At 46.7% G+C, this 16,028-nt stretch overlaps 2 protein-coding genes across 2 annotated transcripts; both read left to right on the top strand.

The window, feature by feature from the left end:
* LOC149307778 (kelch-like protein 38) lies at positions 1–5,413 on the top strand. Its single transcript, XM_089537104.1, has 4 exons — positions 1–150; positions 1,514–1,592; positions 2,050–2,277; positions 3,922–5,413. Exons 1-4 carry the CDS (start codon positions 75–77, stop codon positions 5,411–5,413), a joined length of 1,875 nt encoding a protein of 624 aa, XP_089393230.1. The 5' UTR covers positions 1–74.
* Positions 5,414–8,435: 3,022 nt separating this feature from the next.
* On the top strand, positions 8,436–16,001 carry LOC149307777 (tumor protein p63-regulated gene 1-like protein). The gene is made up of 5 exons (XM_089534410.1): positions 8,436–8,670; positions 10,003–10,094; positions 11,569–11,745; positions 12,922–13,075; positions 13,806–16,001. Exons 1-5 carry the CDS (start codon positions 8,458–8,460, stop codon positions 13,998–14,000), a joined length of 831 nt encoding a protein of 276 aa, XP_089390536.1. The 5' UTR covers positions 8,436–8,457; the 3' UTR covers positions 14,001–16,001.
* Positions 16,002–16,028: the final 27 nt, after the last annotated feature.

The raw sequence follows: 16,028 nt of genomic DNA, 5'->3' as shown, positions 1-16,028 counted from the left end.
TTTCTCTTTGCTTCCTCCAGGAATGCCTTATAACCATACGGCTTTGCATACAGAGAACAACTTGGAGCACAAGGATGAATTTGGCGATGGACAGAGATGAAGACATCATGGGAGAGGAACCCAAACCTCTCGATCACTACATACGGGAAGGTTGGTCTCTTAAGAGATGGAGCGGTGTAGCCGTTTGAGCATTAGACTCTGAACTTTTGGTGACCAGGGTTCAAATCCCCCTTTGGCCATGGCTGACCTTAAGCAACTCAGACTTTCTCAGCCTCAGAGGAAGGCAAAGGCTGTTGGATTTGAGGGCCCTTGAGGTCTCATCCAATTCTATGATTGTGAATTGTGCCAAGTAAACTCCATTAGGGTCACCATAAGTCAGAAATGACTTGAAGGCACACAACCACAACACCGCAAGGTCTCTTGAGATCCAGTAGAGGCTGGTGGCTTCCATGTCAGTAGGGATGGTGAACCTACCCAAGAATTATGTCTCAAGGTGCTGAAATTGTCTATATGGGGCACCAGTAGCCAAAGCTCTTGATCAAATTTGTTGCTGTTGTGTGCCTTCAAGTCATTCCCAACTCATGGCAATCCTTTGTTGTTGTTAACTGCCCTCAAGTCGATCCTGACCCATGGCGACCCTGTGGATGAGACATCTCCAAGACCCTTTGCCCTCCACTTCTTTTCTGCAAATCCAGGCCCATGGTCTCCTTTATTAAGTCTATCCATCTGGCATGTGGCCTTCCTCTCTTTCTGCTTCCCTCCACCTTTCCTAGAATTATTATTTTTTCCCCAGTGAATCCTCCATTTTCATGATGTTTTTGGAGTATGACAAGTTTGGTCATCTTAGGTGCGGTACATACCTGTGAAAAAGGCTGGACTGGACGTGGCCTGTTTCCCTCCAGAGAGATGCCGCAGCAGCCAAACTATGTGGCGTCCTCCTAGAACGAAAAGAACCTGGAAAAACCGGGTTCTTTTTGGTGCATGGGGACGTTATCAGTGTACCATTGGCGCACTGTGATACGTCCAAGATGCAAGCGTGGCACCCCGCACTGTGGACGCTTCATACTTGCTTCATACACATGCACCACATATTCATGGTGCCACGTAAAGATGGTGCCGTCCATACGTGTTAGGGTTCCAGAGCGTGGAGATGCTGCGTGCTCTGGAACCCTAATAGCGGCAGCGGCAAGGCACTTTCGGGACGTCTGTTTCGGGCCTTAGCTTCCAGGGAGACTTCTGACTTGTTCTGCTCTAGGACCCATTTGGTGGTCTTTTTGGCCATCCACGGGATCCTCCAACCTAGATGGCAATCCCAGTCATCTTCAATACTGAAGAGTTGTCATAAGGAATAGAATCATGGAGTTGGAAAGTAAGAGGGCATAAAATACAATTCCCTGTTCAATGTAGATAGAACATCTCCAGCATCTCCAGTAGGTAGATATCCAACCTCACAGCCTGAAATGAAGCTGAGATGGATGTCTGCAATTGCATAAGTCCTTCACTGTTCCTACAGGGCTGAAGCAGTTGCACCAGGAACAACTTCTCTGTGACACAACCATCGTGGCCAAGGGTGAGCGATTTCCTTGCCACAGGTGCGTTTATGTTTCCATTTTTGATTCAGACTAGAACCGCTGGAATCCATAGCATCAGCCTCATTCTCCAACTCTTTCTTTCTTTCGAAAGAAAAACTAAACAAATACTAAAGTGAAGCCACTTGCTTCGGGGAGGCAGGATTTCCAGGATGGACAATATCAGAAACTGGGACAGCAAGATATTTTTTCAATGTTAGCAAGCGTGTGTTTTCTTGCATGCGCCGTTTGGTGCTCTGCGCCTGCAGAAATAATCTGGCTTGACACCGCTTTAACCGCCATGGCTCAATGCTATGGAATTGCTCTGGTGCCCCAACCAAGTGCAATTCCTAGAGGCCCATCGCATTGAGCTATGGCAGTTAAAGTGGTCTCAATCTGGATTATATCTGCAGTGCGGATGCAGACATCGGTAATTGTGAAATGAGTGTCTAAGGCTGACTCTGCTCCTTCTTGGCACCAGGATGCTCCTCGCGGCCATCAACCCCTACTTCCGCGCCATGTTTTCGAACTGTTTCCGAGAGTCGCAGGATGGGGAGGTTTTCCTGCAGGACATAGATCCCTCTGTTGTCCAAGCTGTGGTCAACTATTACTACACCGAGGAGATCGCTCTCGTGCCGGAGATGGCCGAAGGCCTGTTTGTAGCAGCCAGCAGGCTCCAGATCATTCCTCTGTTAGAAAGTTGCTCCAGGTAAGTACTTAAGAACGCAGCAGCCTTGAATGCTAGAACCCTGTTTGCAAGCAGACTTCTTTCCAGGATCTTTCCAGCTAGAACTGAATATTGCAGACATAAGCACAATTCAAGCCCCAATGAGAGCAAGCATGGTGCATGGTTTGAACGCTGGACAACAACTCTGGAAACCAGGTTTTAAATCCTGCCTCGGCCATATAAAAACTCATTGGGTGCCCTTGGGCAAGTCACTCTCTCTCAGCCTCAGAGGATGGCAATGGCATCCTTTGAAGAAACATGCCAAGAAAACCCTGTGATAGGTTTCCTTGTCGGAATCGACAACGACAACAAATATTTCTAACAACAACACAACAAACTGTATACAGGTTGAGTCTCTCTTATCTGAAATGCTTGGGGCCAGGAGTGCTTTGGATTTTGGGTTTTTTTCCTGGATTTTTTAATTCTTTCAATATACATTGGGCCCTTGCCATCTTCTGGGGTTTGGTTCTAGGACCCGCCGCGGATACCAAAATCTGTGGAAGTTCAAGTCCCATTAAATCCAGTGGATAGTAAAATGGTGTCCCTTAGATATAAAACTGCTCCCCATTTAGGAAGGTGACAGTCTAGGAAGGGAACCCCAAAATCTGAGAGCATAGAATCATAGAATCGTAGAGTTGGAAGAGACCTCAAGGGCCATCCAGTCCAACCCCATTCTGCCATGCAGGTAATCCAAATCAAAGTATCCCTGACAGATGGCCATGCAGCCTCTGCTTAAAGACCTCCAGAGAAGGAGACTCCACAACACTCCGAGGAAGGAGTGTGTTCCTATGTCGAACAGTCCTTACTGTCAGGACGTCCCTCCAAATGTTGAGCTGGAATCTCTTTTCCTGGAGCTTTCATCCCTTGCTCTGGGTCCTAGTCTCTGGAGCAGCAGAAAACAAGCTTGCTCCCTCCTCAATATGACATCCCTTCAAATATTTAAATAGGGCTGTCATATCACTTCTTAACCTTCTTTTCTCCAGGCTAAACATCCCCAGCTCCCTAAGGCGTTCCTCATAGGGATTCATGGTTTCCAGACCCTTCACCATTTTAGTTGCCCTTCTTTGGACACATGGCTCCAGTTTCTCAATGTCCTTTTTGAATTGTGGTGCCCAGAACTGGACACAATATTCCAAGTGGGGCCTGACCAGAGCAGAGTAGAGTGGCACTATTACTTCCCTTGATCTAGACACTATACTTCTAGAGGAGGCTTTCTATTATACTCCCCATCAGATGTATGCAAGAAAAGGGCCTCTCTGGAAGATTTCAAACCCTGGGCAAATATAGTCCTTCAATTTCTCTTGGTTTTTTTGGGCAAGGAACATTCAAAGGTGGTTTAACTACTGCACTTGGTATCCCTTTGGTGGTTCCTCTTGCAATTGGGGCAGAGAGAAGACCCTCTCCAGACGACCTCCAAATCAAAGTCGGCTCAGATAGGAGAGTATACATTTCCTTGAGAAAAAGCCTGGAACTGAGCCATAGAGGGATTTATAGTCACATTCCCTCTTCATAAGCTTGTATTTTGTGCATTTTAGTGGGCCGATAAAGGTCTTCCTGTTTGGTGGACTTTGGGTCTTATTGTACTTTGCTCCAACATGGCTCTCCTTGCGTGTTTTCTTCCTCCAGATACTTCTTGGAGCACCTCTCCTCTGAAAACTGCCTCCGCCTCTACGAACTGGGTTACGCGCACAACGACCCGGCTCTCTTCCAAGAAGCCAAGGTCCTGGTCAACCTGTATTTCAGACGCCTCTCCCAGGAGGACAAAAGCTTTCTCGACTTGGAACCCAGCACTTTAACCAACATCATCTCCTCCGACGGCCTGGTGGTCTCCTCCGAGTTCGTCGTCTACCGCGCCGTGTGGCGTTGGGTGAGGGCCCAAAACACCATCCGTTTCCCCTTGCTTGGGCAGCTGATGGCCTACGTCCGTCTCCCGCTCTTGACTCAAGAAGAGCTGAGAGAGGTTCAGGCCGAACTGACCTGCTTTCGGGACATCCGCTTGCAATGGCAGCGCCTCAACCGACAACAGCGGCTCCAGCAAAGCCGAGGCCTGCGGCGGGGGATGTATGCCAGCTGGATCGTCTGCGTCGACCTTTTCAACATAGAGGGTCCGGAGCTAAAAACGAAAGATTTCCAAGTGGCCTGTTATGACCCACAAACAGACACGTGGGACAAGCTGCCCCTCTTAAAATGCCTCTACTGCGCCCGCTGCGTGGCTGTGGGTGACAAGTTGTATGTCACAGGAGGGGTCCACACCAACAACACCCATTCGGATCATTTGCACGAATTCAACCCGCTGAGGGGCCGCTGGACGCAGCTCCCGTCCATGTCGGTGTCCCGAGCGTCCCACGGCTTCCTTGCTTGCAACCAGAAACTCTTTGCCGTGGGAGGCTGGCTCAAACACAAAGAGTACCTCGCAACGGGCGAGTGCTACGACTTAGCGACGGGGTCCTGGTCGCCCATCGCCAAGATGCCATGCAGCCTCGGCCATTCTGCTTGCGCCGTGTTGAAGAACAAGATCTACCTCATCGGCGGAATCACCAACACGGTGCGCTCGTGGTACGCCTCCCAGAAGGTCCTGATCTACGAAATTGGCTCGGACGTCTGGAGCCAAGTCTTCCTTGATAATGAGTGCTATGGATTGGGTGCCGTGGCCATGAACAACGGGATCTACGTGATCGGTGGCTACTACTGCAGCTGGGTCAAGTATCACAGCAAGCGGTGGCTCGACGCCAGGAACCCCTATTGCTCCCAGAAATGCTTTTTCCTAGATGAAAACGGCAAGGTGGACAAGAGCGTGAGCATCCCGAAGCTGCCGATCGAGCTGGCCGGAGCAGGTGTGGTGCGCTGGAAGCACCGCATCTACGTCCTGGGTGGAGAAAACACCTATTTGTATAAAAACCTAGACGGAGAAATGAAAATACAGTATTACAACACTGTTTACTACTGGGAACCTGGGGCCACAAAGTGGGTTCTGTGCCAGGAAAGGCTGCCGTTCACTCGCTGGGGTCTCAGCGGCTTTGGCTGCACCACCATGAAGCTCCCCATAAAGCCCATCCTGGACCTTTTCCGGAAGCCCTCCGTGGCCCTGACTGCCATCAAGGTGGCGAGCGCTTCCTGATGACGCAGGAAACACCGCTCCTTCACCCTCGCGAAATGGGTTCCATGGGGAACACCTGAGAAACCCTAAGGCCCTTAAATGTAGAGGTATAAAACAGAATGACTAGCACTTACCAACCTTCTAACTTTTTTTTGCCTTCTCTGGTGTCACAACAAACTAAAAATCCCAGTATTTCATATGATGGAGTCATGACAGATAAATAAGTGTCAAACTGCATTAATTTTTTGCAGTGTGGCAGCAGCCTAGGTCTAAGACAAACCTGGGTCCTCCAGATGTTTTGGACTTCAGCCGGGGCTTCTGGGAGTCGAAGTCCAAAACACCCGGAGGGTTAAAGTTTGGGAACGATTGGACTGATACCACGGCCGCAATCCTGTATGGTCAAGAATAGCGTAGCTCTGCATAGAGAAATGCACCACAAATGGACATGCGCTGACCCTAAAATGGCATCCACTGAATAAAATCACGGCTTGCTCTCTGGGATTCATTTTTGTCAAATGTTTTCAAGCCGTGGATGGTCAAATCTGTGGCTGCAGAGTCTGTGGATACGGCGGGCCGACTGTTGAGCCGAAGATGCCATATTTTTTGTGCCGATTTTTGCATATTTGCAAGCCACGGATGGTTGAATATGCAAGCGGGAGATGGACTTATGCCTGCTTATACCACTGAAGGATGGCGTTGGTGAAGCAGTCTTTGTTGCCTTCCAGCAATGGGGGGGGGAATTACAGTCCTGTTCAATGGCTTGGGGTTTTATATATAAGGGTTTCCCCTTTGACAAGTTGCCAAGTCACGTCCGACGCTCGTCTCTGTTACTGAGCCGAAGGGCCAGCGTTGTCAAAGATGGCTCCCTGGCCATGTGGCCGGCATGACTGCGCCGGACGCGGTTGCCTTCCCACTGAGAAGCGGCACCCATTTCATCTGCTTGCACTTTTGCACACTTCCAAAGTGTTAGCACGGAAGAAGCTCACTCCGTCATACGGTGCATGGGCCTCGAACTACCAACCTTCCCTGATTGTCAGAACTGGGATCTTAACCACTAAGCCATTGTGTCCCATTGTGTATATGTATGTGTATGTACTTGTGTGCCTGTATATGTGTGTGTGTATGTGTGCAGATGTATGTGTGTATACACACACACACATAGAAACACCTATGCTCTTTCTCTCTCTCTCTATGTGTGTGTGTGTGTGTGTGTAGGGGTGTATGTATGTATGACATGTATATATACACACCTATACATACATATGTGTATATATGATATGTATATGTATATGTGTGTGTGTATATGTATGTGTGAGTGTATGTGTGTGTATATATACATATACATACAGAAACACTTATGCTCTCTCTCTCTCTCTCTGTGTGTGTGTGTGTGTGTGTGTATAGGGGTGTGTGTATATATGATATCTACATATACACACCTATACATATATATATATATATATATGTATATATATATGTTGTGTATATGTGTGTCCAGGGCTAGCCTTACGGAAGAGGCTCCTCCCTCCTTAAGTGTCATCTTCTGGCCTGAGAGGGAGTGATCAGGCAGGCCCAGCTCCACCAGGGCTAGCCTTACGGAAGAGGCTCCTCCCTCCTTCACTGTCATCTTCTGGCCTCCTATTCCTCTCCAGCTATGCTCTGACTGTGTGGGGGAGAGGCTTGCGCACCCTAATGATGTTGTGAGCTATGTTGGCGGTGGTATAATAGCCACTGGCAGGGACTCCCAAGCCAGACAGGTCACAACCGAAGGGTCTGACCAAGAGCGCCAAAGGGCAGGATGGGCTCTCTAGCCTTATGGCCTCGCTGCCACTGTCCATGCTTGTCAAGGCCTCAGCAGACGAACCTCTGGTTTAAAGGGTGAGGCCAGTTCTGTGCACGCTGCGCGTCACCAGAAAAACCCATGGCACAGGCTCCAAGGATACATCCAACGTCATCAAGGCGCTTCTAGAAAGCACTGATGAATCCTTCCTGAATCTTCATTCGCGAAGTAAAGCCAATAATAATAATAATAATAATGTGTGTGTGTGTGTGTGTGTAGTGTGTGTGTATACACACACACACACATATATAGACACATCTATGCTCTATCTATCTATCTATCTGTATGAGTGTGTGAATAGGTGTGTGTGTGTATGGTGTATGTGTGTGTGTGTTTGTGTATATACACACACACACACACACACACACATACATGTATGTCCCACCATGCGGAAAAGGCAGGCTACAAATACTTGAAATAAATAAAATAAATATTAAAATAAACACACACATACACACACATGTGTTTGTGTGTATATGTATGTATATATATATATATGTGTGTGTGTGTGTATATTTATTTATATATAACATATAGACAGATTTATGCTCTCTCTCTCTTTTTGTATTGATAGGTGTATGGGTGTGTGTGTATGTATACATATATATGTCTAAGTGTGTATATATATATATATATATATGGTGTGTGTGTATGTGGTATATATGCACACAGACATATAATAGCATAAGTGTGTGTGTTTGTGTATATATGTCCCATCATGGGGAAAAGGTGGTATATAAATCCTTGAAATAAATAAAATTAATAATAAAGTAAATATACACATACCTATACACACACATAAATACACACACACGCATACATAGACACACACACACGGACACACACACATATCTACACATACATACACACACATATATATTTATCTACAGACACATACATATATATATATATATATATAGAGAGAGAGAGAGAGAGAGAGAGGCTGCTTAGCGCTCTCTAGTTTTACCCGGAAACTGCGGCTCCACGAAAGAGGAGGACCTCTACCTATTCCTAACTCTAAAGAGGTGATTCGCTCCGCCCCTTTACTGTGGCGCGCGAGGGGCGGGGCGGGGCCTGAAGGAGGCGGAGCCTCCCTCGCTCTGAGAAGGCCGGCCCTCGACCAGGCGAGGGCGGAGCCTGAGAGGTGATTGGTCAGAAGCGCGAGAGGGGCGGGGCTCGAAAGGGGCGTGTCCGGCGCGAGGCGACGGCGGCGGCCTAGTCGGCCATGCTGCAGCTGCGGGACTCGGCGGAGGGCTCCGCGGAGGCGGCGTTGCTGGTCCCCGCGGGGGCCGAGGCGGAGGTGCCCTTCACGCCTCCGGGGGAGCTGCCGGCCTCGCCTTCCTCCTCGGTGCTGCTCTCTCCGCGGCAGACGCTGCGGCCCCTCTCCGTCCGAAACCCCACCCGAAGCGGGCGCCTGAAGGAGTACTTCGTCTTCAGGGTGAGCAGCAGCGACTCCGGGGGCCTTCGCTGAGGGACCCAGAGGAAGGAAGGCCAGCCCAAGGCGATCCTAGGAGGCATCCCTAGACTAGGTCGCGGGAAGAAGGCGGAGTGCCTCGCCTCGAATCACAGAAATCCTATCATGAATATTACTATTGTTATATGTCATTATTGTATTTAGTAATAATAATAATAATAATAATAACGTATCTCGTTATTATTATTTTATTATATAATATATAATTATATATAATGGTATTAATAATAATAATAATTATTATTATTATTTCTCTTCAGTTCGGGGCATCACAGTATTATTATTATTATTCTATAATTATTATATATAATATAGATAATAATAAAATTACTTATCTCCCATTATTATTATTATTTCATTATATAATATATAATTATATAATAATAATAATAATAATAATAATAACAACAACAACTTGTCTCCAGTTCTGGGCATTACAGTAATTCTATTATTAACATTATTATTATTATTATTATTATTATTATTATTATTTCTTGGCTCCAGCCCTGGGCACCACCATATTTCTACTATTATTATTATTATTATTATTATTATTATTATTATTATTACCCACCTGGATCCTCAAACAGGAGATGCGGGATATGAATGAATATTTTATCCTTATTTCATTATTATTGTTGTGTCCAGTTCTGGGCCCCACAATTCAAAAAGGACATTGAGACACTGGAGCCATGTCTCCAAAGGAGGGTGACTAAAATGGTGAAGGGTCTGGAAACCATAAAGCCCTATGAGGAAGGACTCAGGGAGCTGGGGATGTTAAGCCTGAAGAAGAGAAGGTTAAGAGGTGATATGAGAGCCCTGTTTAAATACTTGAAGGGAGGTCATACTGAGGAGGGAGCAAGCTTGTTTTCTGCTGCTCCAGAGAATAGGATCCAGAGCAATGGATGCAAACTACAGGAAAAAGAGGTTCCAGCTCAACATTAGGAGGACTTTCCAGCTTGTAAGGCACTGGAAGATGCTTCATTGGAGAGAGATGGAGTCTCCTCCTTTAGAGGTCTTCAAGCAGAGGCTGGATGGCCATCTGTCCCAAGGAGGGCTTGGATTGTAGCTTCCTAAATGGCAGAATGGACTTGGACTAGATGCCTCCGGTGGTCCTTTCCAGCTCTGGGATTCCTTGATTTCAGCCGGTTTTCTGCAGTGCGTTTTGGACCAAAATACCTTCGAAATTTCTCTTCTTGCGACGTTAAGCGGAAACGATCTTCTTCCCCATGCCCTCCAAACGCCAAATGGCCATCCATAGGCATTTAAATAAACCTATTTCCCTTTTCCTTTAAGCCAGGGACGATAGAACAGGCTGTGAACGAGATCCGCGTGGTTGTGATGCCCACCGAAGACGGAGAGGTGCAAAGCGTTTGGCTGCTGACTGAGTAAGTAGCAGAACCGATGGTGAGTGAAAAACATGGCATTGCCCTCCGCCCCTTCCTTCAAAAAAGAGGGGCTTTGCCTTTGCATTTCACCTCACAAAGACACAAACCGCACACAGTTGCCTTGTGATCCAGCAAAAGGAGGACCTTGGCAGTTAGGCAACTGACCATGCCACTCTGGGCATGAGAGAGGTAAACACTGGCTACTTCTGCTTTGGTCGAATGCCCAGCCTGAGTGGTTTTGAGAGAGGCACCAGAGCTTTCAAGGGTCGGCCCAAATGGTTTAAGACACCCATTGCTATACTTTACATATTAAAGTATTCAAGACTCTCCCAGCAGCTTATTTCTCTTGAGAGTGGTCCGTTGGCACTGGTTTTAGGAGGCAGTGGGATCACTAATACATTGCGCAAACAGTCCCTGCGCCAGAGGATAAATGGGCATAAATCAGACATCAGGAATGGGAAATACACAAAAGCCAATGGCAGAACATTTCAATCTCCTTGGGCATTTCATCTCAGACCTCAGAACAGCGGTCCTTGAATGAAGGAACTACAAAGATAGATTGGGAAGAGAAATAGCAGAATTGGAATTCATCCACAAACTACAGTTCCTCAGCAATGGATTGAGTAACGACAATTGTTTCCTGACACACTACACACGCTTCAACACTATTGGACCCCATCCTCATGGGGATGCCCTACATATGCAAACATTACAGCACTATATAAATCAATGTTAATAATAAGCTATTCCCCTCACCACAGGCTTAGTCCCATTGCAAAACTAGATCTGCCACTTCCTCTCCATGCGCAAAGACCAGTTTCCTTCAAACTGGACCCGCAGCTTCATTTCCAAACACAAAGGATTTGTAATCTGAATCGGCATCCTCACATACCAATGGCAGATCTATGTCTGGGCCTGGCTTCCACTCCACCAAAAAGCATCTGAGGAGGTAGACTGAAGTCTAGGAAAGCTCCTGCTGCCAGCTGCTTTCTTTCAAAGGTGCTCCAAGATCCCTTTGCAGACTGATATACCACAAACAAGCTGACAGTGGGCCTGAACAGACAGGCCAAAATAAAGCTGCTTTGGGCCACTTTGGAAGTGTGTTGTTTAAATGATGCATGCATCCTAAGAGGCTGGAAGCCATGCCAAAGCCATGCTCCAGCCCTAAGGATTGGAGTGTGGCTTTGGCGCAGCTTCTGGCCTCTTAAGATTCCTGTCTCATTTAAACATCATACCTCCAAAGTGATCCGAAGCAGCTTTGTTTTGGCCTGTCTGTTTGGGCCCAATGTTACAATAAAAAGTAATTTCCAACTGAAACTAAGGTGGCCATGCACACTCCAATGCTCTGTTTAAAATAAAACAAATTAGGACAATGTAATTTCAGAGGTGGCTATTCTGACCTCTCAGTTTGGAGGCAGGTATTGCTGAATGAAAACCAACCATCTTGATTTGGCTTTTTCTCTCCGTTCTCAAGGATCGACCACTGGAACAACGAGAAAGAGCGCTTGGTTCTTATTACCGATTGGTCCCTATTGATCTGCAAATATGACTTCATCAGCCTTCAGTGCCAACAAGTGACCAGAATATCGCTCAATGCTGTCGACACCATTTCAGTTGGAGAGTTTGAGTTCCCTCCCAAGTCACTGAACAAGTGAGATCTGTCTTTGTGTTTTATATTTCTTTCCTTCCCCCCTTTGAATATTAATATCTGACAAAATAAAACCTCTAATCATTCATAGCTCCTGGTTTTGAGTCAGTACTAAGATATTCTAATGCTACCTTGTCTGTTCCTGTTTAGCTCCTAGTCCTTCTAGAACGGCTAGCCTGGGATCAGCTTTCCATGTATGTTCCTCACTGGTAACTATGGGCCAGAATAAAGTTGCTTTGGGTCACTTTGGAAGTGTGCTGTTTAAATGATACATGCGTCCTAAGAGGCTGGAAACCGCACTAAAGCCATGCTCCAGCCCTAAGGACTGGAGCGCAGCTTTGGCACAGCTTCTGGCCTCTTAAGATTCCTGTCTCATTTAAACAGCATACCTCCAAAGTGATCCGAAACAGCTTTGTTTTGACCTGTCTGTTTGGACCCTATGTTTTGGAAGTTTTCCTTTTAAGGTTTGCTTAAAGGTTTGACTGTAGCTATGCTTGTCACTTTCAGGTACAGACTTGTAGGTGTGATGGTCGCATTAAAGCTGTCTTACGAGTGGAAACATGATTTCCTGTATTGGGTGGTATTCAGACCGGCGCTTTGCACCGGCCTGGATACGTGCCAGGGTTGCCTCGGGGTATCCTTTACAGATGCCCCGCAACCCTAGCATGTAACCGCAGCGTCAAAATGGCGGTGCACTGTCTACATGGCCGCAGCCATTACGACATCATGGCCATGCCGCAGCCAAATGAGGCACGGGCATGATGTGCGCACACCGCTGCAGGGCGCTTGTGGCGCCTTTTCAGCGGCGTCAGAAGGAGCTCTGAAATGGAACTCCTTTCGCCGTGTGTATCGCTGGCGCAGCGTTTACACGGCTATGCCAGCGATACAGAAGAGAAAGGGGACGAGGGGCCCCTTTCTCTCTTTCCCCACCGCTGTCGGTGTGTCCTTGGGGCATGAAGCCCTAAGGACACCCCTTTCCAGGCCGTGGGGAAGCAGCATTTTGCCACTTCCCCGAGGCCTGGAGAAGCAGCAAATCGGGGCCTCCGGGGCTGCTGCTGTGGCTGCTCAGGCTCCAATCCGTCGGGGAAAGGGGCGGTCTGTATCCTGCCATCGTTTCATTTGTTGTAATGAACAGAAAGTCTCATAGCCCTTGAGTGAGCGTGCTGTCTATCTTTTCAGGAGAGAAGGCACCGGAATTAGAATCCAGTGGGACAAGCAAAGCCGTGCCTCCTTCATAAACAGATGGAACCCGTGGTCCGCAAATGTGCCATATGCAACCTTCACAGAACATCCAATGGCTAATGCTGATGAGAAGATTGCGTCTCTTTGCCAAGTAAGGTGTTGCCATGTGTGGGTTTTGTTTTGCCTTCTTGAAATCAAGTTAGTTCTTTGAATAGAAGGCGGAAAACAGTAGGATTTTGGTTCACGTGTCAGACCACTTTCTCCTTGCTGGATGTGAAGGTTGAAATCAAAGGATAGGACTAGTTATAGTGCCCTTAAAATTCCATTTTCCCTCACCAGGCTTTGTATGCGTTTGTATGTATGGCCTTCAAGCTGCCTGCCAACTCATGGCCACTCCAGGAATTTCATAGGCTTTTCTTAAGCACAGAGTACTCAGAGGCAGATTGCCTATTCCTTCCTTTAAAATAGAGCCTACAGCGCCTGGTATTTGTTGGTGGTCTCCCATCCAAATAATAACCAGTGTTGACACTGCTTAAGCTTGAGAAATCAGATGGGATCTGTCGCCTTTAGGACGTTTAGGCCACTTGGGTTTCCTTAGTACTAAATCCTCAGTGCAAAACAAAGAAGAATGTTGTGGGCATTTCCAACAGAGGCAAACTAGAATAAGGTAATGTGATGCTGAGCTTAAAATGGATTACTAGCTTGATTTGTTCAAGGTGATATTTATAGGTTTTCCCTGAACTGACATGATTCGGTCTGATTTTGCATTCTATCCTTTGACACCTTTTGCCACATCTCTCCTTAGTATGAAGGCTTCAATAGTCCGTACTGCTTTACTTTTTGACTGATGCACAACTCACACGTATGTGTTTGCTTTAAAGTTGGAGAACTTCAAGACCCAGCTGATCCAAGCGGTGAAGAAGGCCCACAAGGACTGCCCTCTGCCTGGGAGGGCAAACGGAGTCCTCCTCCTGGAGCGCCCGCTCCTCATCGAAACCTACCTGGGATTGATGTCTTTCATCAACAACGAGGCCAAGCTGGGCTACTCCATGACAAGAGGCAAAATTGGGTTTTAAAAGCAGCCGTTACACCGAGGAAAAAGTGGAGGAGCGGACATTGTCTAGCAAACCCCTGGAAGAAGGCAGCAAGGGAGAGATGCATGTAGAGGGCTTTTCCATTTGTTTTATATATATAGCTGTAATAAAAATAATTTTTGATTCTTTTGGTCAGCTAAGGTAATACGTTCGATTGGGGTAGAAAAGTTTGAATCGATAGGGAAAATAATATAGAAACAAAATATTATCTTTCTTTGATGGAGGACAGCCTTGCCTGCAGATGCATTAGAGCAGTTGGCGGTTCCATTTGTTCCTCCTCTTCCACTTTCTCTCCCTCTTTCAGGATGTTGAGGCCTTTGGCTCATAGCCCTCTGATGCACCCCTCTGAAAAGCAGCCTTGTCTGCTGTGGGTCCGGTAGGATTTCTTCATGAAGGGAATATAGGAATGGCCAACTTGTTGTCCTCCGGCAGTAGCAACACTCGAAATGTTTATAGTGTTTTCTGCACCGCTGCTTGTTGGGCAGAGAGGTGGCTGCCTTGTCCTCTTGCGTCTCTGCCTGAGGCTGCAGATGTTCAGCTAGCCTTCTTTGCGCCGCTCCTGGGCAGGAAGATGGCTGCCTCGTCCTCCGTCGGCTGCGGAGGGCAGCCAGAGACCCCTGAGAAGTGAAAAATGGGGGCGCCTTCACCTCTTGAGCCCAACAGGACCGCCTCAGGTGCGTCTTGCACACAGTCACAACCGACTGAATAGGCAGGCGCACGCCCCCGCCTTCCCTCCACAGGGTCCTGTGCCGACTTTTTAGTTTAACTAACAGATGCTTGTCTTTTATGGGTCAACCCAAGATGGCCAGAGAGAGTAATTACAACCCCGAGTTAAAACTTGCTCTATATTGACTTGCTGTTATGAGCCCATGAGAAATACAGCTATCCTGTTATATCCTAGCTCACGTTTTCTCTCTGTATGCGAGCGTCTCCGTAAAGTTTCAGAGCGTATTGATGTTTTTCCCTCTTAAGGAAACATACGGTTATTGCAGACTTATATTCTTTTTAACATATGCTCCAAAGTTTCATTATGCCTGGATATACACTTTATCCCTCTGATGTGACGGAGGGAAAGTCTGTCCATTTTGGCAGGTCGTGAGCTGTTTTGCAAATGTGACTTACTTTGATTCTATAGCAGAGTTCTTTTCTGTACTTGCTTAGAAAATACACATTGAAATGAGGCTGAGTGATGATATATGCCTTTATATGATATATGCAGTACATACGTCTAACAATGGCTTTTGGCAGTAGAGCATCACGAAAGCCTCACTGTGAACACATATGCAACAGTGTCTTGTTTTCGTATACAATTTTGCCGTGTGGGATTAAGTTTTTCTATTGATAGAAAAGGGAATTTTTTGATTAGCTTTATACTTTTTTAATTGAATCTAAATTAACGCCACCAAAGTATCATAGACCGCAAGGAGAAAGACTGTAGTCAGTTTATTGTCCCTTAAACTTGCATAAGCTCCCTTCTCAGAGTATATGAGAAGAGTGACATTGTGCTATCGCATGAAGGCCTTACAGCTGGGATCCCCTCCGTCACGTGGCATGTATGTAAAAGTGCTTCAGCAGTTACTTATGTGCATCCTCCAAAAGTTACCCCAAGAGGCTCAAACTCTTCTGGATAGTTTTCCATTAGAGAAACTGAGCTATTGCCATAAAGAGGGGGAATGCGCCCAATCCATTTTCCTAGTGTCCATGCATGCGTACTTTCTGCGGATCCCACTAAATATCTCCTCTTTATGAAGCCAAACTTCCTATAGATTTCTTGCCAAGCTGCTATTCCTTGCAGGTTTCTTGTGACACGAAATAACGATAACCTACATTTTATAGTGTGTACTCTTCTCAAAGTTGTTCTCTCTCTGAGACTTTGTGTAAAATTGATATGGTGCTGTAATGCAACTGATAGCATGCCTGGGTTGGGGCTTAAGCATAAATATAGAGCTTCAAAAAGCATAAATAAACATGGTTATATGTCAATCTGGAAATTGTACGCATCTGATTTGC

Source organism: Sceloporus occidentalis, unplaced genomic scaffold (genome assembly GCF_023333645.1).
Source record: "Sceloporus occidentalis isolate IW3139 unplaced genomic scaffold, rSceOcc1.0.p SCAF_8, whole genome shotgun sequence".
Classification (NCBI taxonomy): Eukaryota; Metazoa; Chordata; class Lepidosauria; order Squamata; family Phrynosomatidae; genus Sceloporus; species Sceloporus occidentalis.
Note: the sequence above shows the minus strand (reverse complement) of the source record. Positions and strands in the feature narration are given on the sequence as shown.